Source organism: Pantherophis guttatus, chromosome 1 (assembly GCF_059756535.1).
Source record: "Pantherophis guttatus breed Tessera chromosome 1, ASM5975653v1, whole genome shotgun sequence".
In the NCBI taxonomy this organism is placed as follows: domain Eukaryota; kingdom Metazoa; phylum Chordata; class Lepidosauria; order Squamata; family Colubridae; genus Pantherophis; species Pantherophis guttatus.
Genome location: NC_142063.1, coordinates 151,582,675 through 151,604,728, shown reverse-complemented (window position 1 = coordinate 151,604,728; position 22,054 = coordinate 151,582,675). Strand labels below are relative to the sequence as shown.

The window sequence follows — 22,054 nt, the reverse complement described above, 5'->3', positions numbered from 1 at the left end:
TGTGAATGTGCAGAAGTGCCGCATGCTACCGATAGCGAAACGGTAGTGCCGGGATTTAAATCCCACTACTGGATGGGAAGAGAGGGTTTCATCAGTTGCAACAGAAAACAAGTATTGGTTTCTCTTTCCTGCCATTTCTAATTCTATGCAGAGTAAAGGGTGGGGGGGAATACAGGTAGTCCTCGACTTACAACATTTCATTTAATGACCATTCGAAGTTACAGTGCCACTGAAAAAAGGGACCATTGCAGCATCCCCATGATCATGTGATCAAAATTCAGATGCTTGGCAACTGGTCCATACTTATGACCGTTGTTGTGTCCCAAAGTCATGTGATCCCCTTTTGTTTTTGTTTTTTTCCAAACATTTTTTTATTTTAAAACAAAAATAAAACATAAAAACATCATCATTCCAAACAGTATATCGATGGGTTTGCATCCTTTTGTGCTCCTTCCTCTCTTCAAAATATCACTATACATCCCAAGGTAATTTTCATATTAAAAAAAAAGAATGAAAGAAAATTCACTTAATTTGTCTCAGCATCCACATATTTCATATTTATCTCCATTTTTATTGTCCATCCATTGATAAAATAAATCCCATATCAAATAATATTATCTTCCTGCTCTTATTTTAAATGTCAATTTACTCATTTCAGCACAGTCCATCATTTTCTTAATAATTTCTTCATCAGTAGGTGTCCTTTCTCCTTTCCAATTTTTTGCAAATATAATTCTAGCTGCTGTTAAAAGGTTCACAATTAAATATTGCAATTCTTTATTGTATGTCTCTGGTAAGATCCCTAATAAAAATATCTCTGGTTTAAAATCAATATGTCTCTTAGTCATTTTTTCCAACCACGTGTGTATCTTAGTCCAATATCTCTTTGCATCTCCGCATGTCCACCACATGTGGTAATAGGATCCTGGAGTCTGATGACACTTCCAACACTTCTCCGATTTATTCTGGAACATTCTGGCTATCCTCGTCAGGGATAAATGCCACCTGTAAAACATCTTATACAAATTCTCCTTATATGCTGTAGACATAGTCATTTTATAATTATGTGACCACAATTTTTGCCATTTCTCTAAATCAATACCATAACCAAAATTTTCCCCCCATGCTATCATTGATTCTTTAACTTGTTCTTCTTCATTTTACTTCTAACAAATATCCATACAACTTTTTAATTATATGATCATCAGAGCTCATTAAGATCTTGTCTAAATTAGTCAAGACATTATACAAACCTTCTTAAGATCTTATCGATATCTAGAAAATATTTGCATATATGAAAACCAGTCCATCTTATATCCCTGATCTTCTAATTCCTGCTTTAATTTAAGTTCACCCTTTTCATCCAATAATTCACTATACCTAATGATTTGTTCCCTTTTAAATATTACTGAATATGAAAAAGCTTCAATTGTAGATACCCAAATTGGAATCTTCATATAATGGTGTTTTTTGACCTTCTCCTAGTTCAACCATAAAGCTTCACGTATCTGATGTCTTCTAAAATACCCTTGTATTTTTGTGCCTTTGTACCATAAAAAGGCATGCCACCCCATCAACAAATCATGTCCCTCCAAATTCAATAATCTGGTATTTCTCAAAGTTATCCATTCTTTAATCCACATTAAACTTGCTGCTTGATAATACAATTCAAAATTAGGGAAACCAAAACCACCCCTAGCTTTAGCATCTTGTAACAATTTTAGTTTTATTCTCGCCTTTTTTCCTTGCCAAATATATTTCAGTATCATTTTATTTAAATCTATGAAAAATTCCTTACCCAACTTGATAGGAATTGTTTGAAATAGGTACATAATTCTAGGTAGAATATTCATCTTGATAGTTGAGATCCTACCAATCAAAGTTAACTGCAAATTACCACATTTCACCAAGTCTTGCCCTATCTGTTGTTTAAGCTTATTATAGTTATTTTCTTTAAGTGCACTACACCTTGGTATTAAATATATCCCCAAATATTTTACTTTGTTTGTAACCTGCATTTTTGAAACGTCCATCAGTTCTTCTTTTTGCTTTTTCAACATATTTCTAGTCATTATCTTCATTTTATCTTTATTAATTTTCAAGCCAGCTACTTTCCCAAATTCTCCAACAGTTTCTATCAATTTATTTATTGTTATTAATGGTTCTTCAATGATAAAAACCAAATCATCTGCAAAGGCTATATTCTTCTTTTCGAATTTTGATGCTTTTTATCTCTTTTTTTTCTCTGATGCGTCTATTTAAAACTTCTAAAGTCATTATAACAACAATGGAGACAGCGGGCATCCTTGTCTAGTGCCTTTTTCTATTTCAATAGGATCAGTCAATTCTCCATTTATCATTACTTTTGCCGTCTGTTTAAAATAAATAGCTTCAAGTGCCTGTATAAATTTCCTACCAAAGCCCATCTTTTCCATTTGGAGTGTCATAAATCGCCAATCAACATTATCAAAAGCTTTTTGTGCGTCTAAAAATACCAAAGCCATCTGTTTTTCAGGATGTGCTTCATAATACTCTAAAGTGTCCAAAATTATTCTTATATTATCTCTAATTTGTCTTTTTGGTAGGAATCCATTTTGATCCGCATATATATAGTTGTTCAAATATCTCTTAAGTCTTTCTGCCAATACTGATGCAAAAATTTTGTAATCCAAATTTAGCAAGGATATAGGCCTATAGTTTTTGATTTGTTGTGGGTCTGTATCTTCTTTATGGATCAATGTAATATATACCTCAGTCCATGATTTAAATATTGCCTTCTTAGTCATCACTTCATTCATCACCTCCAATTGTGGAAGGGTCAAAGGTTCTTGTAGCGTCCTGTAGTATTCAACTGGTAGACCATCTGGCCCTGGCGCCTTCCCATTCTTTTGCTTCTTGATTACTTCTGTTAACTCCATCATCGTTATGTTTCTTTCCAACATCTCCTCCACATCTTTACCAATCCGAGGTAGTTTTGCTTCTTGTAGATACTTTAGCACTTTTTCCTCCTCTATTGTCTCTCTTTCATATAGTTGTCTGTAAAACTCTTGTATTATCTTCCCCATCTCTTTATTTCCAAATTTACTTTGCCCTTGTGCATCGACTAAGTGTGTTATTTTCCTTGATTCTCTTTCCTTTTTCAATTTATAAGCTAACCATCTGCCTGGTTTATTCGCATTTTCGAAGTAGTTTTGTTTGGCACTTCTTATTTTTTGAGCTAATTCTTCTTTCTCCAATAAATCCATTTTATGCTTTATTGTATCCATTTTGATTTTGATATCCTTCTTATGTGGATGTTTCTGGAGTTCCTTTTCGAATCTTTTGTAATCATCAGTTAATAATTTCGAAGTTAGCCTTTTTTTTTGCATTCCTTTTCTCGTGTAGTCTATAATTAGTCCTCTGAAATATGCCTTCATTGAACAAGAAGATCTAGATGGACTTTAAATAATACAATATTAAAATGGATGTTGGTCTTACCTGATACATCCTTTCTCTGTCAGGAGGAAATGGCAGTCAGGCTAGGGAGATGCTCCATCTATATTGCATAGGACCAAGTCTGCCAATCTAATTAGCTCCGCCCTCTTGGCTTTCTCCAGTTGTTCGGCGAGGGTGATGACGCAGACTGATGTGATGTGTCTTCCTAAAATGATAGAGAATTAGAAAAGCCACCCTCCCCTGCCAACCTTCCGGGCCGAACTCAGCAGGGTGGGGCTGACTGCCGTTTCCTCCTGACAGAAAATGGACGTATCAGGTAAGACCAACATCCATTCTCCTGATAGGACGGAAATGGCAGTCAGGCTGGGAACATACCAAAGCTTCATGTCCTCCAGGGAGGGAGAGCTCCGGGCCCATCAGCCGTCAAGAGTGATGAACCGCCTGAAGAACCCGTCTTCCGAATGCTGCATCAGCCGATGCAAAGGAGTCCACCTTATAGTGTCATATGAATGGGCTAAGGCTGGTCCATGTGGCGGCTCTGCAGATCTCCTCCAGAGAAGCCTGGGTAGACCAAGCCGCAGAAGTGGCAGCACTCCTGGTTGAGTGAGCCATGATGTGGCGTGGCACAGGAATATCCACATGGCGGTAGGCCATAGGGATTGTGGCCCTGAGCCACCGATCCAAGGTGGGGCCCGCAGCGCAGGATCCGATGGCTGCAGGTTGGAAGGCATTGAAGAGCGCCTCCGTCTTGCGGATAGGAGCTGTCCGGGAGATATAAATCTTCAGCGCTCGGTGGGCGTCCAAGGTGTGCCAGGAGTGCTCCAATCAATGGGACGGTTGGGGGCAAAAATTTGGCAGAACGAGCTCCTGAGCTCGGTGGAAGGTAGAGTTCATCTTGGGGAGAAATGTGGGGTCAAGGCGGAGTACAACCCTGTCGTTATAAGAATACAGAGATCCCTACGGATAGTGAGTGCCGCCAGTTCTGAAATGCGACGAGCTGAGGTGATCGCAACGAGGAATGATACTTTAAAGAACAGTAGATGGAGACACCTGGCGAAGGGGTTCAAACGGTGGCGCCGTCAAGGCATTGAGGACCTTGTTGAGGTTCCAGGTGGGGAAGCGATGAACAACCGGATGGTGCAGGTTAGCAGCCCCTCAGAGAAATTTGCGGATGATGGGATGCCTGGAGAGTGAGTCGGTGGACCCACACGCCAGGACCGATGCGATAGCCGCCACCTGACGGCGAAGGGTGTTTGGTGCCAGGCCCTTTCCAAGTCCATCCTGGAGGAAGGTTAATACGTGAGCGACGGTGCCCAATGTGGGCGACACAGCGGCCCTGGAGCACCATAAAGAGAAGGAGTGCCAAGTAGCTTCATAAATACGATTTGTGGAAGGACAGCGAGAAGCCTGAATGGTGGAAATAATGTCCGGCGGTAACCTGGCCGCAGTCAAGATGAGCCGTCAACCGCCAAGCGGTCAAGCGAAGCCACTTGAGGTCCGGATGATGTAGTGCCCCTTGTGTCAGGACTATCTCAGAGTCCAGTATGAGCCAATGTGGTGCTACAGACAGGGACATTAAGTCCACATACCACGGCTGCCTGGGCCAGTGCGGGGCAAGAAGAATGAGTTCTGCCCCCTTGTCCAGCAGTTTTTGGATTACTCTGGGGATCACTGGAAGAGGGGGAAAGGCGTAAAGTAGCCCGGGGGGCCAACGCCTGCGGAGGGCATTTGTGGCTTCTGCTCTGGGATCTGGGTACCTGGTGAAGTATCGTGGGACCCGATGGTTGGTTGGGGATGCAAAGAGATCCACTAAGGGAGTCCCGAATCTGGCCGTTATCTCCCGAAAGAGAGCCGGAGAGATGCTCCACTTCCCGTGATCCACAAGGTTCCGGCTGAGGGCGTCCACCTGGATGTTTGCCGCACCCGAGATGTGGTCTGCCCTGATGGAGGCCAGGTGTTTCTTGACCCACAGACCCAGTTGAAGGGCCTCTGTCATGAGGAATTTTGAGTGAGTGCCCCCCATCTTGTTGATGTGGGCTTTGGCAGTGATATTGTCTGTGAGGACCAGAATGTCCTTTCCCTCTACCAGTTCCCCGAAGTGGGCAAGGGCCAGGCGAATGGCCCTCAACTCTAGCAGGTTGCTATTGAGGTGGCACTCCCGAGAAGACCACTGACCTTGTGCTATGAGATGGTGGAGGTGGGCTCCCCATCCTGTGAGGCTGGCATCGGTGGTGAGCTGGAGCCAAGGAGGTTCTCTGTAACAGGTGCCCTGGGAGATGGCTTCCGAGGTCCACCACCATAGGGACAGGAGCACAGGTTGCGGCAGTTGCAGTCAGGCGAGTGACATGCTGTGTTGGTCCTTTTGGTGAGGAAGTAGGAGCCACTGTAATTCCCTGCTGTGTAAGCAAGACCACGGGATAATGCCAAATGTTCACACCATCTTGCCCAATAGACGGGATAGCTTAAGAACCGTCACCGAACCAGCTGACAAACATTGGTTCACTAGGGACCGGAGGCTATCTTGACGATTGGGGGAGAGGGAAACTATGGATAATTCCGTGTCGATAAGAGCCCCCAAATGTAGAATGCAGGTGGACGGGAAGAGACGGCTTTTGGGCCAATTAATAGAAAAACCGTGACTTTGGAGAATGTTAAGAACGGTGGAGGTGTCATGATGTGCCGTAGAAACGGATGGTGAGAGGATTAGAATGTCGTCTAAATAAAATTGGATCCGTATAAGGTGAGAACGAATATGACCAATGAGGGCTGCCATAATCTTCATAAACACCCTAGGGGCCGAGGAGAGGCCAAAGGGGAAGGCTTTGTATTGATAATGTTTTCCAAGGAAGCAGAAATGAAGATATTGTCGGTGGGCAGGTACGTGGAGGTAAACCTCCATTAAATCTATGGAGGAAAGGAAATCCCCTGGTCTGACTGATTTAAGAATGGAGAAAAGGGATTGCATCTTGAACCGGCAATAAATTATATATTGGTTCAAGGCAAGAAAGGTCATAAAATGGGGCAAGACTCACTTAATAAATGTCTCTCACTTAACAACAGAAATTTTGGGCTCAACTGTGGTCTTAAGTTGAGGACTGCTTGTACCATAGCTTCCTGCTACTCTGAATCAGGAAGAAGGAAAGGTGCTTCCTGATATTTCCAAATACATAGAGACCAACAGGGGGATCCTTTTATTTCATTCCATTTACATTTTAGTTTACTGTAATTAAAATATAGTTAACATGAGTGCAGGTAGTCCTTGAGTTACGTCCATAATGAAGCCTGCCTAGTATGATCATAAGAATAGAATAACAGAGCTGGAAAGGACCTTGGAGGTCTTCTAGTCCAACCCCATGCTTAAGCAGGAAACTCTATACCCGTGATGGCGAACCTATGGCACGGGTGCCACAGGTGGCACAAGGAGCCATATCTGTGGGAACACAAGCGTTGTCCTACTCAGCTCCAGCTTGCATATGCGCACCGGCCAGCTAATTTTCGGGCCTTCCGGGCTCACCTGAAGTCGGGAAATGGGCTGTTTCCAGCCTCCAGAGGGCCTCCCGGGTGGGGGAGGGAAGGCTGTTTTCACCCTCCCCAGGCTCCAATAAAGTCTCTGGAGCCTGGGGAGGGCGGAAAACGGGCCCACCATGCCATCATGTGTCAAAAGTGGGGGTAGCATGGGAGGGGGTCATGTGCGGGGGGGTGGGGTGCATTGAATTATGGATATGGGCACATGCATGTGTGGCCCCCCCACACATGATCCCCACTTTTGGCACGTGACAGCAAAAAGGTTAGCCATCACTGCTCTATACCATTTCAGACAAATGGCTATCCAACATCTTCTTAAAAACTTCTAGTGTTGGAGCATTCACAATCTCTGGAGGCAAGTTGTTCCACTCATTAATTGTTCTAATTGTCAAGAAATTTCTCCTTAGTTCTAAGTTGCTTCTCTCCTTGATTAGTTTCCACCCAATGCTTCTTGTCTTGCCCTCAGGTGCTTCGCAGAATAGTTTGACTCCCTCTTCTTTGTGGCAACCCGAGATATTGGAACACTACTATCATGTCACCCCTAGTCCTTCTTTTCATCAGACTAGACATACTCAATGCCAGCAACCATTCCTTATATGTTTTAGCCTCCAGTCCCCTAATCATCTTTGTTGCTCTTCTCAAGTTGAGACAGTCATAAATCAAATCACCCACACAACTGGCCCAATTTTATGACCTTTTTTGCAGCAGTCATAAAACAAAGCTGGCAATCTTTAAGCAAACACAGCGGTTATTCGGTGAACCCCATTGTCCCGTTTACTGAAAACAGGAAAAGCTGATTTGGGGCAAAACCGTCATAACATGCAGTCACATGACAGCAGGATACTGCAAATAGCCATAAATTCAGGCCAGTTGCCAAGTGCCTGAAGTCATGTGACCATGGGGGGTGATGTTGCTGTTGTAACTTTGAATCGAGTTGAAAGTACCTCTAGGGATCTGTTGTAACTTTGAAGTGTCACTAAGCAATTGGGTTGCAAGTCGAGGATTACTTATACTCCCAAAATATGTATTTTATATCCCCTCCCTTCTGTCACATTAATATAGTATTGTAGCAACTGGTAATACCAATGAAAGCTTGGGGGGAGGGGCTATTTGTGTGCACCCATTTTTTTTGCAGCCAGCACCTAAGGAACTGATTGGTTTTTCCCCCTCTAATTCTATTCTGGGGTGGTGTTTCATATTTTTATTTTCTTCAAATGAACTCCCAGTGATACATATGAATTGTAGCCTCTGTTTTCTGAAGAAGAAACCTGTGAGATCATTTTGGCTAAGAAAGGGAGTGAGAGATTGGCTCAGAATCATCCAAGGGGTATCATGGATTCCTTGTCCTAGCTCAGGGGTGTCAAACTGGCGGCCCACAGGCCAGATGCGTTGCATGCAGGCCACGCCCACCCTGGCTCCACAAAGGCAAAAAACGTCACGATACGTCAATTTGACACCCATGTCCTAGCTCAGGGGTGGGCAATTGTGGCCCTTTTACAACCTGTGGACTTCAACTCCCAGAATTCTGAATTCTCGGAGTTGAAGTCCACAGGTTGTAAAAGAGCCACAATTGGCCACCCCTGTCCTAGCTGAACACATTCATTAGATCACTATCTCTGTTGGTTGAACATCCAGTATTTAACACCATTGCTTTGGTTTCAACAAACCGCAGTACTATATCTGTTTTAGACTCAATTTAGCAACTCTTCCCTCTTACATAAAAGCAAACATATGGAGCTTGTTAAGCAACTTGCTTCTATACAATTCTTATGTGCAATTAGTCTTTGTGGAAGAGTAATTACACTAAAACATTATAATGAAAACTGGATTTTCACAGATGTAATCAAAAGAAAATCTTTGATGAAGTGCATTCAGGTTATCCAAGACTAAATACTTACTTGGGAGAGTTCCACTGAATTCAGCAACACGTATGTCAAAATAACCATGATTAAAGTATTTAACAAAAAAACACAGCGATTTTGCCAAGAAAAATGAATCATGCTTGCTTATTAACAGTTCGAAGGCAAAAAAGCGCCACAAACTGGAGCTTCTGCTACATTTGCATTACATGATTTAAGCAACTGAAGCATTTAAGGGGCAAGATATTAAATGTACTGTACTACTGTGTGGAATAATGAACTCAGATCACAGCATCTGATAAGTATATCTGCATACTGAGATCAACTGCTGTGATCTCAGTTCATTATTCCCAAATATATGGTGAAGTGAGCAGCATTAAATGCTATATCCCAGAATTGATGTAGCATTTAATGCTATAAAAAAAAGAAAAAAGGAAAGTCCTTTCTTCCAAAATGCTAAAAGGTGAATGCCTACTGCATTTCACCTATCTGAATTTCAATAGCTATTGAACATATTTACAAATTATGCTAAGCAACATTGAGACTTGGTTTAACATTTGAGAAATTTAGAGCATAGTTTGGACCAGCACTTCTCAAGCTTTTACCCTCTATACCTGTGATGGCGAACCTATGGCACGCGTCTCACAGGTGGCACGCAGAGCCATATTAGTGGGCACGCCAGCTCAGCTCTGGGGCGCATGCGCATGCTGGCCAGCTGATTTTCGGGCCTTCTGGGCCCACCAGAAGTAGGGAAACAGGCTGTTTCCTGCCTCTAGAGGACCTGGGGGGGAGGGGAAGGCCCGTTTTTTTTTCCTTACCTGGCTCAGATCCTCTCTGTGTATCTGGGAACGGCGAAAACAGCCTTTCCCACTTCCTTGGAGGCCCTATGGAGGCTCAAAGGGCCCATTTCCACACTCCCGGTGGGACAGGAAGTGACGTTTTTTCCTGTCCCCAGCCTCCAGAGACTCCTAGAGAGGCTCCTAGAGACTCCTAGAGAGGTTCTGGAGGCTGGGGACAGCAAAAAAATGTCACTTCCTGTCCCACCGGGAGTTGGGAAATGGGCTTTTTCAGCCTCCGTAGGGCCTCCAAGGGAGTGGGAAAGGCTGTTTTCGCCGTTCCCAGATACACAGAGAGGATCTAGAACCAGGTAAGAAAGAAAAACGGGCCTACCAGGCCATCATGTGCCAGGAGCGGGGGGAGGGGGTTGCGCACACATGCGCGTGGGCACATGCGCGCGCGACCCTCCCCCGCCCCCCGTCTCCTGGCACGCGATGGCAAAAAGGTTAGCCATCACTGCTCTATACCAATGATGCCTAACCTTTTTGCCGTTGCATGCCAAAAGCGGGGGCAGTGGGGGGGATTGCACGTGCGCATGCCCACACCCATAATTCATTGTGCCCTGTTCCCCCACGCATGCGTGCGTGACCGCCCTGCTCTCCCTCTGCTTTTGGCACGCAATGGCACAGTGGGCCCGGTAGGCCCATTTTTTGCCCTCCCCAGGCTCCAGAGGGCGAAAACGGCCTTCCCCCCCCCCGAGGCCCTCCAGAGGCCCTGAAACAGCTTGTTTCCCAACTTCCAGTGGGCCCGGAAGGCCCAAAAATCAGCTGGCCAGCAAGCACATGCGTGCTGGACTGAGGTAGGGCAACGCTTGCGTGCCCACAGATATGGCTCCGTGTGCCACCTGTGGCACCCGTGCCATAGGTTCGCCATCACGGCTCTATACTCTCTGCTTACCTTGTTTTATTTCTGTTTACCCCTATGTAGATCTCATTACTGAATAACAACTTGGGATAGTAACTGGTGCATCTTCTACACTAGCAGACACAAATTACAGTCAAGAAAATATATTGATTTTGATATTAGAATTATGAAAATACAAAAACCAAATTTCATCTGAAGGGGGAGAAGCCCGAACCTAAACCTGTAAGAAACTAGGTGATGATGATAAAGGAGAATTATGCACATGAGCAATAGTTCATAATAATGAGGCTGATTATTAACCCTGTAAGTCTGTTCATTTAAATCCATCTCTCTAATCATATAAAATGATTCCAAAGAGGCATTTCTATTTAAATATTTTTCAGATGGTTCGAATACTTAGATATGCATCGCTTGATTTAGCAGCATGTTTTTATTGCAAAAAAACCTGAAAGTGGCATAAAGAAAGAATTTAAGTGTTTAAATAAATTCCAGTGAAAATATTCCCTGGGATTGGAGAAAGTACGTGATAGGATGTTGGTTTACCTCAAATGCTGTTTACTGAAAACTACTGTAGCAAATGTAAATCTCTTCCACTTTCAATCAAACTCTTTTAATTTGCAGGTATGGCATTATGGAACAATTTTTAAACTACAACCCAGTAATTGTGTATGAAGAACTTTTTAACTTAGAATTACCATAGCCTATTCTTCTCCCTAGGCAGCAATGTTTCAGACAAAAATGCCAATTTGCAAACCCATCTACTATTTGATGTTTCCAGGAAGAATAGTATTTATCAGTAAGAATAAATTGTATTAGAACTTCAGATTCAAAATGAATTTAACTGTGCTGCATTCTAGAAGCTGTTCTAACATCTTGGCTTAGAAAAGTCACAGTGCACCTGGCATAAATTGATTTGCTTAGGTTCTACAAGTTCTTGCAAAAAGAGCTCACTTAATGGTAGGATACATTTTTCATGAGTTAAGTATCCATCCTGATCCAAACCAGAACAACCCACTCTAAGCAGCCTGGATGGAGATTCTTCTTCTACCCAGCCTCCCATATACGTTTCCAACAGAGATGTCTAGTATAGATTTTATTGATTATGCTAGCAAGACTTACTGGGCAATAATGGGCTGGAACATTTTTAGTTCCCTTCTTCCAATAGCTAGACAAATAGATTTTCAGGGTCCCTTCCAAACAATTTTTTTCCAGTTTTAGTGAGAAGCAGACCTGTTAACAGAAGTCCCTCATCAAAAATGTGTCCCATTATCAAAAAAATCCAAACTATTCTGATTAGCCAATAGCCAAAGGCCAATGACTAATAGGATCATCCATAGCCAAATGTTCATTTCTAGCATTCTTTCTCCCAGATCCAAGTCTTTCAACATGAAGGAATGGAAAATAAAACATCACCAGCGTCCCCAGATTCCTCACCCTCCTGCCCAGTATTCTGTAGTCCTTTGCAGCATCTTCAAAGTTATGTCTAGCTATGCTATTTGTTTCCACATAGTTCAGTAGGAAGAAAAACTGGTCAGTAGTTTGAAAAAGCATAACATCTCAGCACTCTGGCTCATATTTGCATTCTTTCTGATGCCCATGTTGTATGCTTATACCAAGATGGAAGCTTATATGAGCAAAACATATTTTACACAAAGAGCGAACTAAGTATTTCACAGTGGTAGAATTCACACATCACATTAAACCATGATGGAGCTTGTTTAATTTTTGATCGGTATCTTGTGGGAACCAAGGCACTGGTTTATAAACCTTGGCTAACACAATCTATGAACCTAATCAATTACGGTTTTTTCAATAAACTGTATGGCAGATTGATATAACATTTGTAGATGTTTAAATATTTTATTCTTTGTTTTTATTTATTTCTTCAATTTATAGGCCACCCAATTTCTAAACAACTGTAGGTGGTTTACAACAACAACAACAAAAACCCGTCATAAAAAGAATACAAGAATACAATCAACTGGAACAGCAAAATATCAAAATAAAAGCAAAATAGATCAGCACAAAATGGAACAACACAAAATAACCCCCCCCCTCCAAAAAGGGGGTGGACAATCAAGGCCTGTTAGAGTAAGTTTTTCAATAATTTCCTGAACAATGTAAGAGTAGGAGCCACACAAATCAGTGAGTGGAAATAATTACGGATACAAAGAGAAATGTATAATTTTTGTTTGATTGAAAAATTAAAGAAATGTAAAAAATATTTTCTTTCTTGCAAACAATCAGAGTTTTAATTTTACATCACACTATTGCAATTACTTAATTTGCAATTATTTACAAAAATCATATATTTATTGCAACTAATAAATCAAATGAGAAAATCATCAATGGAACAGTCAAACTGATCCAATATATTACAAGCTACTAATAGTAGAGTTTAACAATTTTTCAAAAATCACCATTTTCCAGACACAGTTTTTTTTCTATTTTATTGATTTAAATGAAATAAATTATTTATAATATAATTAAAATATTTTACAGGTCTCTTTTTTTAAAAAAAGTCATTAAAATAGTTGCCTATAATAGTTTGCTTTTAAAAGCAAATAAAGTATTACCAATTTGTTGAGAAATACACAATTAAACACAATGTAATAAAAGTTGTGCTGGAATTTTATCATTCCCCAAGTATTCTTCCATCACAGATTAAAGCTACTATAGTTGAAGTTTACTATTTTCATAATCCAGTACCATTTTCTTAAAAACTACTATAGTTGAAGTATACCTATTTCATAATTCACCACCATTTTATTCCTTGGATTATTTATAGCTGATTCCTGGAATGCATTGAAAGATTAATTTTCATCTAGGAGCTATGTTTACAGAACATATAAAAAGATAAACTCCAATCTTTGGGTACACTGCCATCTTGTATCTGTTACTATTTGTGAATGAAAGCCTTAAGCCATAGTTTTGATTTACAAAAAACTCACTTTGTAACCAAAATATCTCATTCCAGTTATTTCATTTTATTGCGCTTTACTTCACTGCATTGTATTGTACTACAGTTATTTATTTTTACCAGTTTTATATTGCTGGGCCTACCCTATGATATCCAGATATAGAAGCTTTCCTCATGCAGTCACATATACAAAGTGGGGGATATTTAATACAATGGGAGGTTTTTGTCTTATTTGAGAAAAACAACATTTGCCTTTTTATTTAAATCAATCAACCAACAATTTTGCAAAACCACATGCTAGAGCCCCAAATAATACTGAGATCCAGACTGGAGAATAACTGTAGCATGCAGAAGCCATCATTTTATGGTTTGGGACATGTTAAACTATGGTTTGCTACAAAAGCATACTCAATTTCATGTTTCTTCTCACAAGCACAGAAATCCATAATGTGTAAATCCATACTTTCTCATTTATTCAATAAAGAATGGTTAAGCAAAAATTGTTGCATGAATGCAGCTTGTGTATGCTTTGCATACACATTATATTTTCCTGTCTTCTCGTTTTTAAAGTTAGAGGGCATTTGAGATACAGACAGGCCAATAGAGAAAGAAACAGGTACAGTTTAGAATGCAGTAGCCTTTTGTATTGGATCATCAGATCACAAGCCACATTGTCACTGGGTTTACACATAATGCTAAGTCATAATGTGTTTTGTTGAGCTCTGCTTTAATATACTGTACAAATCCAGCCACTGTGTTTATAGATGGTAGTTTATGGCTTTATTAAATAAATCCTGCTAAAATAAACCATGCCTTTCTCTCTGAACCAAGGATTTTTTTTTTGTAATTTTTTTTTATTTTTTCAAACATAAACATAAAAAAGATTTTTCCCAGGAACGAAGTCTTGGTCCAGTCACAAATAGGTAGGCTGATTTTACAAATAAAGACAAATATTTTTAACATAAATTCCAGCTTCTTAAATTAAATCTTTCTATTATATCATCATACATCTTAATTTCCTACTAAAACAAAGCTCATTTTTATATTCAATTATAAATTCAATTATAAATCAAAATTCATTACCGCTCTTTCTAAATTTTTCTCCATTGCTCCTTTAACATCAACATTAAACACAAAAACGATCTAATCTATTAATCTATATATTTACCTTACAATTTTATCACCACAAATCTTAATTTCCAAATGTGTACAACTCTATTTTTATTTCAATTTATTAATCAAAATTTCTTTCTATTTTTCTCGATTTCTAGACCCATTTCATCCAATCTTTTAGTCTTAAACTTTTACACAGACATCTCAAATTTTTCCATTTCATTTTAATTATCGCCCAACATTTTCTTCTTCACCCCTTATTAATAATTATTCTTCAGAGTATTCTCTTCTATACCTCCAATTATTATTTTGCTAATTTCCAGCATAGTTTATTTCAGCTAATTTCAGCATTTTCCTCCATCACTCCACCTATTGTTTGGCTGATTTCCAGCATTTTCTCTTACTCGGGCTGATTTCCAGCATGCTTTATTTTGGCTGATTTCCAGCATTCTTCTCCCTTACTCCACCTATTATTTGGCTGATTTCCAGCATTACTTATTTTGCTGAGTTTCCAGCACATTCTCCTCCAAAACTCCAATTATTATTTGGCTGATTTCCAGCATTTTCCATTGTTTTGACTGATTTCCAGCATGCTTTATTATGGCTGATTTCCAGCATTCTCCTCCAAATCTCCACCTATTATTGGCTGATTTCCAGCATTACTTATTTTGGCTGAGTTTTCAGCATATTCTCCTCCATAGCTCCCACTATTAATCTGCTAGTTTATTTTAAAATTTCCTTTTTCAATATGTTTATCTATTAATCCACTATTACCAGCTATACTTTTCCAGGGTGAATCCCCATCTATTTCTTAATACTAATCATTTCCAACATATATTAAAATCATTCTCAGTTGTTACTTCCATCTGTGTATCTTATTGTATCATCTATGATCATTAACAGTTAATCATAATTAACCTCCACCACTTTGTTATCAAATTAAAACAAAACATGTTACATCCAATTATGCTTTTATAAAAATATCACTTTTAGTCACCTTACCTTCCAAGTTCTATTTTATTTATCTTTTGTTTTTTTTATTTTCTATCTCTATATTGTGGCCCGCCAGCGGCCTGCGTGGATCGTGGCTGATCCCGACGAAGAGGAGGCTGGTGTGGTGTCACACCAGCAGCTTGCGCAGCCAGCACTCGCGTCAGACAGGAGGCTGAAGAGGATGTGGTGCCAGAGGCAGAGACTCAACCAGGGCCTTCAGAACCTCCAGAGGTTCCTTCAAGTGGAGAGACGAAGTGGAGGAGCCTCTCCTCAATGCTCAAGCACGCAGGGCTGCCAAAAGGCAGGAGTGGCTACTCAGGAGGAGAAGTTCTATTCGAGAGTAGGGCTTGAGGATAATTGGCCACTCCCTTAGCCTATTTAAGTCGCACACAGCTAGTGCTTTCTTGCTGGAAACAACTCGCATTTATTATCAGAGTATTTTGGTTTATCATATCTTGTTTTCTGGGCTGGGTGCCAGCCTTTGCCGGTCTTGTTTATTCTTGCTACTTAATAAATTTGATAAGGACCATTGGTGTGTGTCAATTTCCTCAGAAATCCGGAGCTGGGGCAGAACACTCTATTATGCCATAAGCACCTCTTATTTTTATTTAAAACTCACTTAAGCATTAAACCATTTAAACAAGTAAGCATTCAAACATTGCCGTCTGAGTTTATCTATTTTACTTCTTCATTTCCTTATCTGTCCGTTAATATTTCATTTCAAAGTCAATTCTTCCATGCTTAAAACTCTGCATGTTCTTTTTAATGAACCAAGGATTTGAAGTAGTACCTTCCCCTTCCAGAAATTTTCAATCACAAAAGATTAACATGATCAGAATTCTGGAGAGGAAGCAGCATCATTTTGTTCTGTCCTTAAAAATTAGACAGCAAAGAGGCCCAGGACAATCTAACAAGGTTTATAGATTATACTAGGCCATTATACATTTGATTTTGATTTTGGCTTAGCACAGTGTGTGAATCTAGCCACTGTGATTTGTAAACAATGGTTTATGGCTTAAAATTGGGAATTCATCCAAATTGTGGCTTAGTTGACAAATCATGATTAAAACTCTGAATCCAGGCATCTGCATCTAATGCTCCAAATATACCAGAATTGGCTAACGTAACTTTATAAAGTTTGGTTCAGTTTCCTATATTAATTTAAAATTTAATTTAATTTAAAAATACACAATTTTCATCCAGAGCTAATTAAAGTTCAGCATTTAACCCTAAACCTAACACATGTAATTTTCACATGAATTTCCCGTCCTCCTTATGCAAACATTGAAAATCTGAGTATCCATCTCTTTATAAAAAGCAATTCATATGAAGTGCATAAAATTACTGAACATGCAGTTTCTTCTGAAATGGAATTATACAGTACCCCCAGAGGTGGGCATCACATACTGTAACAACCGGTTCACCCGGAACCAAAAATGTGAGCATGCCGAAGAGTCAGGGGATTAAAGGTAAAAATCAAGTAATAAAGAAAAAAGGGTCCTCATACTGTTATCAACCTCATCCTTTTATCATCTAGTATAGTGACGGCTAACCTTTTGGGCACCAAGCGCTGGAACCCGGAAGAGAGCAGCTGACTGGTGCGCATGCACATCGGACCAGCTGGCTGGTGCACATGCGCGTGACTGAACCCGGAAAAGGAGTTGGCTGCCGCACAAATGCACATCAGTCAGCTGCTCTCTTCTGGGTTCCAGCACTCGGTGCTGAAAAGGTTAGCCGTCACTGTGCTAGGCTGTGGTATGGCAATTACCAATACAGCAATTTTGTGGGTTAGTTTCATGTAAGTATGTGCGCGACGGAACCAGAAAGAGAGCAGCTGTCTGGCACGCATGTACGCAACAGAACTCGGAAGAGCAGCTGGCGACAGCACATGTGCCCACAGAGAGGGCTCTGTGTGCCACCTCTGGCATGTGTGCCATAGGTTCGCCATCGCGGATCTAGTATGTCAGATTAAGGAGCTTTGATATATTATACACAGTCAGGATATTAAACAAATCAATGACGAAGAAAATCTTAACAATTTTGGTTGACTGTATAACCTGGAAACCTGGAATAAAAAAGTAAAATTCTAAACATTATCAATTCTAAAGGATTGGGAAAAGAATTGTGCAGAATATCTAAGCAATTTTCCAACAACAAACAACCCCTTTTACTGTATACTATCTTCATTCTGTGGATTGGGTGACATTTACAATGTTTTACCAGTTTACATTAGGATTTAGGAACTATGATGCATTACATTGCTAATTTGATCAACAGACATTTTACCTGTGGTGATTTTTTTTTTTTTTTTGAGTTAAGGACTAAAAACGAACAGGAACTGTACCTTCATTATTAATGCAATCTAGTTTGTGACAAGAACATATTACTCTTTCAAGTAAATTCACAACCCTAATCCTTTTTGGTTATTAACTACCCTGTTTCCCCCTGATTATCAGACACTGCCTGATAATAAGCCCAATCGGGCTTTTGAGCGCATGGTAATAAGGCTAAGCTCTTATTTCAGGGTTCAAAAAAATATAAGACAGGGTCTTATTTTTGGGGAAACACGGTATAACAATGTACAAATCACTTGCTCATAAAAAGTAGAGATTTATTTTTAGAATTGAACAATATTGAAAAGTTATTTAAAACCTATTCTGATCCAGGGCTCATGACTCTTATTTGTTTTTACCTGCTTGAAATTCTGTAGCTTTAGCTTGGAATTAAACTAATTATTTTAAAAACTCATTTAAGGCTATGGCTACGTAAAGAAAGCATTTTTTTTTCTTTCAATGCACTTTATAGTTTCTCCTTCCTAATCCTGCTATTAAAAAACAGTGTTTGGAGTCCGAGGGCCTATCTTCAGTACATTCCACTGAATCCTGCTATATTTATCTGAAACACAAAGCTATGAGGCTGTTCAAAAGAAGTTGACTCAGCTAACAAGATACAAGAGTTTGGCTTTTTCCGAAGCATATCATTCTCCACAGGGTAAAACCACACACACATACACAAATCCCCATTCTTCCACTCTTGATACCAGCAGACTGGCTGATGCCTGTCAATGAAATTTTGCCTTTGAATGCCATCATGTGGGCATGTTGCCCATCACAAAACCACCTGCTCCGATACTACAGAAGAGCGGATCTACAATGAACTCAGATGCTCCCCAGCCAAAATAAATGCTTTTCTTGTTGTTGATGTTGGATTATTATTATTATTATTATTATTATTTTTGCTTTACAAATCCAATGATCACACCCTGGACTAGAACAAATGTTAAGGAAAGCACATTCCTCCCTCCCCTCTCCTCTTTTTTTCCAGGGAAGTTTGATCTGTCCACCCCATAGTCCTAACTCAACAGACTAAATTGGGGTGGGGGGGGGCACGTGCCATAAGGGATGTGTATATATATTATATATATATATATGTATATGTATATGTGTGTGGATAGATAGATAGATAGATAGCTATTGATATATAGATATATATATAGTGAGATGATAGATAGATAGATAGATAGATAGATAGATAGATAGATAGATAGATAGATAGATAGATAGATAGATAGATATAGATAGATACTGATATATAGATATATATATGGTGATATATAGATAGATATATAGATTGGTGGTAGGGAAAGAACCCTGTATCTATATCTATAGCTTCAGGCACACACCAACCAACCCAAAGAGGCCAACGCGACACCCCAGCCAGCCGGGTACGCCCGTTGTTCACGGGAGGAGCGGACTTTTCCCACCGGAGGCTGAGGTGAGATAGGGCGGGGGGAAAACGGACGGACGCGGGGACGAAGGAAGGCGATGCCACCTCACCTTTCGAAAAGCATGCGGATCATGAAGATGCAGAAGGCCAGGGGAAAGGCTAAGTAGAGGTCCTCCACCTGAGGGAAGGTGGCTTCTTCGGTGTTCTTCAGATCCGCCCAAGTGACATTGTGGGGCAGCCAAAACCTCTCGTTCCAGAACCAAGCCAGGATCCCTGCCATCTTTGCTTTGTCTGGCTCAGCTTCTCCCACTCCCACCCCCACCTTTTTTTTTCTTTTCTTTCTTTTTTTTTTTTTTTGCTTTCCTCCTCGCTTGCCGCCGCCTCCGCCGCCGAAGATGCTCAGGCGCGCGCGAGTGCCGGGCGAGCTTGATGTGCCTTGAATGTGGCCGGTCAGCGCTATGGATGCTATTCTAAACCCCTCCCTTGAGCGGCGGCAGCAGCAGCAGCAGCCACAGCCAAGCTGGGCCCGCCCAGCCTCGCCAGCTTGCCAAGCTTCAGCGAAAGGGGCCTCCCTGCCTGTCACAAGTCCTTCAAGGAGGCGCCCCCTGATTGGCTGGCGGGATTGTCAACCAGCTGGACGCAGGCGAGTCCTAACGCTCCCCGATGCAGCTGCTTCTGCCCCCCCTTCCTTTCTCTCCCCCCCCCGTTCGATCGCGGAAGGAATGAAGGGTGGATTCCGGGCCGGGCAGATTTCTTCCTTGGGGGTGCTGGATGTTGGGGGGGGGGGTTATTTTTTTTTTTAACCTGGGGATGTAGGGGGGATGTCGAGATCTGATGGATGATTTGTGTTGCTTGCAACGAATCGAACTTTCTAGCTCTCTTTGCAGGAAACCAAACAACAACAAAGCGTTGCCTGTCGATTGGGAATTTAGGCATGGCTTTTTAAGAGGTCGGTGTACCCATCCCTAGAATCATGTCACATTGTGGAGAAAAATAATAGGACATCAGGGAAGGCAAGGAGCCCATCTGCTTTGAGCAAAATATGGAGCGTGGGTTTTCCTCCCCCCACCCCATAAAATATAAACAGGTGTGCAAGGTCTGTGCCTAAGTTGAGCTGTAGGATAGCCTACCTTCTCCTCCCCCTCCCTCAAAAAAATAAAAATAAAATTAGGTCGCAGCAGCGGAAGCTTTGGGCAACAAAAGTCAGATGGGTCCATGTGGGGTGTGCTCTGATTCCCATTCTGCACGGGGAAAACTTTTAACCCGAAATTGCAGAGTAAGCACGCTGCCAAAATAGTTGTGTGGTTTTGTTTTGTTTTGTTTTGCTGAATGAAGAAACACTTCTTTTAAATGCCTTCTAATCAACTGGAGCCCTAAGGGTAGGAAGAGAGGCCCATTGGCTCAGCTACAAGGCTTATGGATAAGTTTAAGCGTCCCTGAACGGGGAAGCAAATAGGATGTAAAACATGTTTTGTAACCTTCATGAGGCAAGAAGAGTTGCACTTGTGGCAGATGCTGGGAGATCAGGACAGAGGGGAGTTTGCTGTGTGACATCAGTGCCATCATTTTGACTCCGTTCCTGGTTTGCTGCAGATGCTTTGTGTGTCTTGGTGAGCGTTTAATTGCATGATAACTCACCAGCTGTGTTCGCCCAACACACTAAGCACCTATAAAGAATTCATGATGGTGTCCCCTGAAGCTATTTTATTATAAGATTCATTAAAAGGGCAGACACTTCCTGAGGATCATGGTGTTATCTGAATCGGGAGCAGCCCTGGTTCCTCATTTGCAGAAACTGGAATTTAAAGACTTGTTTAATTTTCAAATGTGGGTTATTCTTCAACCCAAATATTGTTTATTTACTTCCTGGAGCTATTCAGGGTTTCCCTCATTCTAATTAGGAGTTCAAGACCCAGCATAAAAAGTCACTCTTCCAGTTGTTCCTGCTATAACCCCTTGGAGCATGTTGAAGAGTCATTCGGTCCTAGTGCAGAACCTTCTCCACTATACTTTACTGGAGTTATTTTCAATTGGATAGCATGCTGAGCTTTAGGTACATTTTTTAACTTGGACCAATAATCACAATGAAGGTTCAAAGAGGAGTAAGATTAGTTCATAAGCTTTTTTGTTCTTCCTTTTGGGTATAGCATGTATAGGAACAGAGTCATTGTCTTGAAACTTAAACCTAGTCTATTTTGGAATCTGAATTAATATAATATTACATTACACTACTCTTCAAAATGGTTGGTTCTTCATCCTCAGTTTAGGATAGGATAGGATAGGATAGGATAGGATTTCTTTATTGGCCAAGTGTGATTGGACACAAAAGGAATTTCTCTTCTGTGCATAAGCTCTCAGTATACATAAAAGCTATAAGTAATAACAAATGATCATAGACATCTGAATACATTTGGTACTATAGAACTAAAAGATGTTTTTGTTGCAATATTTTTAGGATCAGACTCAATAATAATAATGAGAGTTAGAGGTTTAAATATATTTCTCTTTAATTATAATAGGCATTCTATATTCACTGAATATTCACAGATAGAAGCGAAGAAAATGGTGAAGGTGGCTCCTTATATATACAAAGGGTGGAGCCAAAAGTGGGAGTGGTGAATTATGAATACATTAAGAGTCAAAGAATAAGTTAACCCCTGATATCCCATATATACATTATTTACACATTAGGGAATAAGGCATTTACATCTCACAAATCCCCCTCTAAATGCCGGTTCGCTATACAACACCAATTACATTCAGATTCAGGACAATATAAGAC

At 40.7% G+C, this 22,054-nt stretch overlaps 1 protein-coding gene across 2 annotated transcripts in view; it reads right to left on the bottom strand.

Annotated features, from left to right (window-relative positions):
* The window catches only part of CERS6 (ceramide synthase 6), a 112,474-nt gene extending 92,623 nt beyond the window's left edge, over positions 1-19,851 (bottom strand). The window contains exon 1 of one of the 2 annotated variants that reach the window (XM_034426834.3): positions 19,383-19,851. In XM_034426834.3, the coding sequence (XP_034282725.1) occupies positions 19,383-19,552 (170 nt within the window). In that variant the 5' untranslated portion in view covers positions 19,553-19,851. The remainder of the gene's footprint in view (positions 1-19,382) is intronic. The other variant, XM_034426825.3, reaches the window with a different exon arrangement.
* Between the last annotated feature and the right edge of the window lie 2,203 nt (positions 19,852-22,054).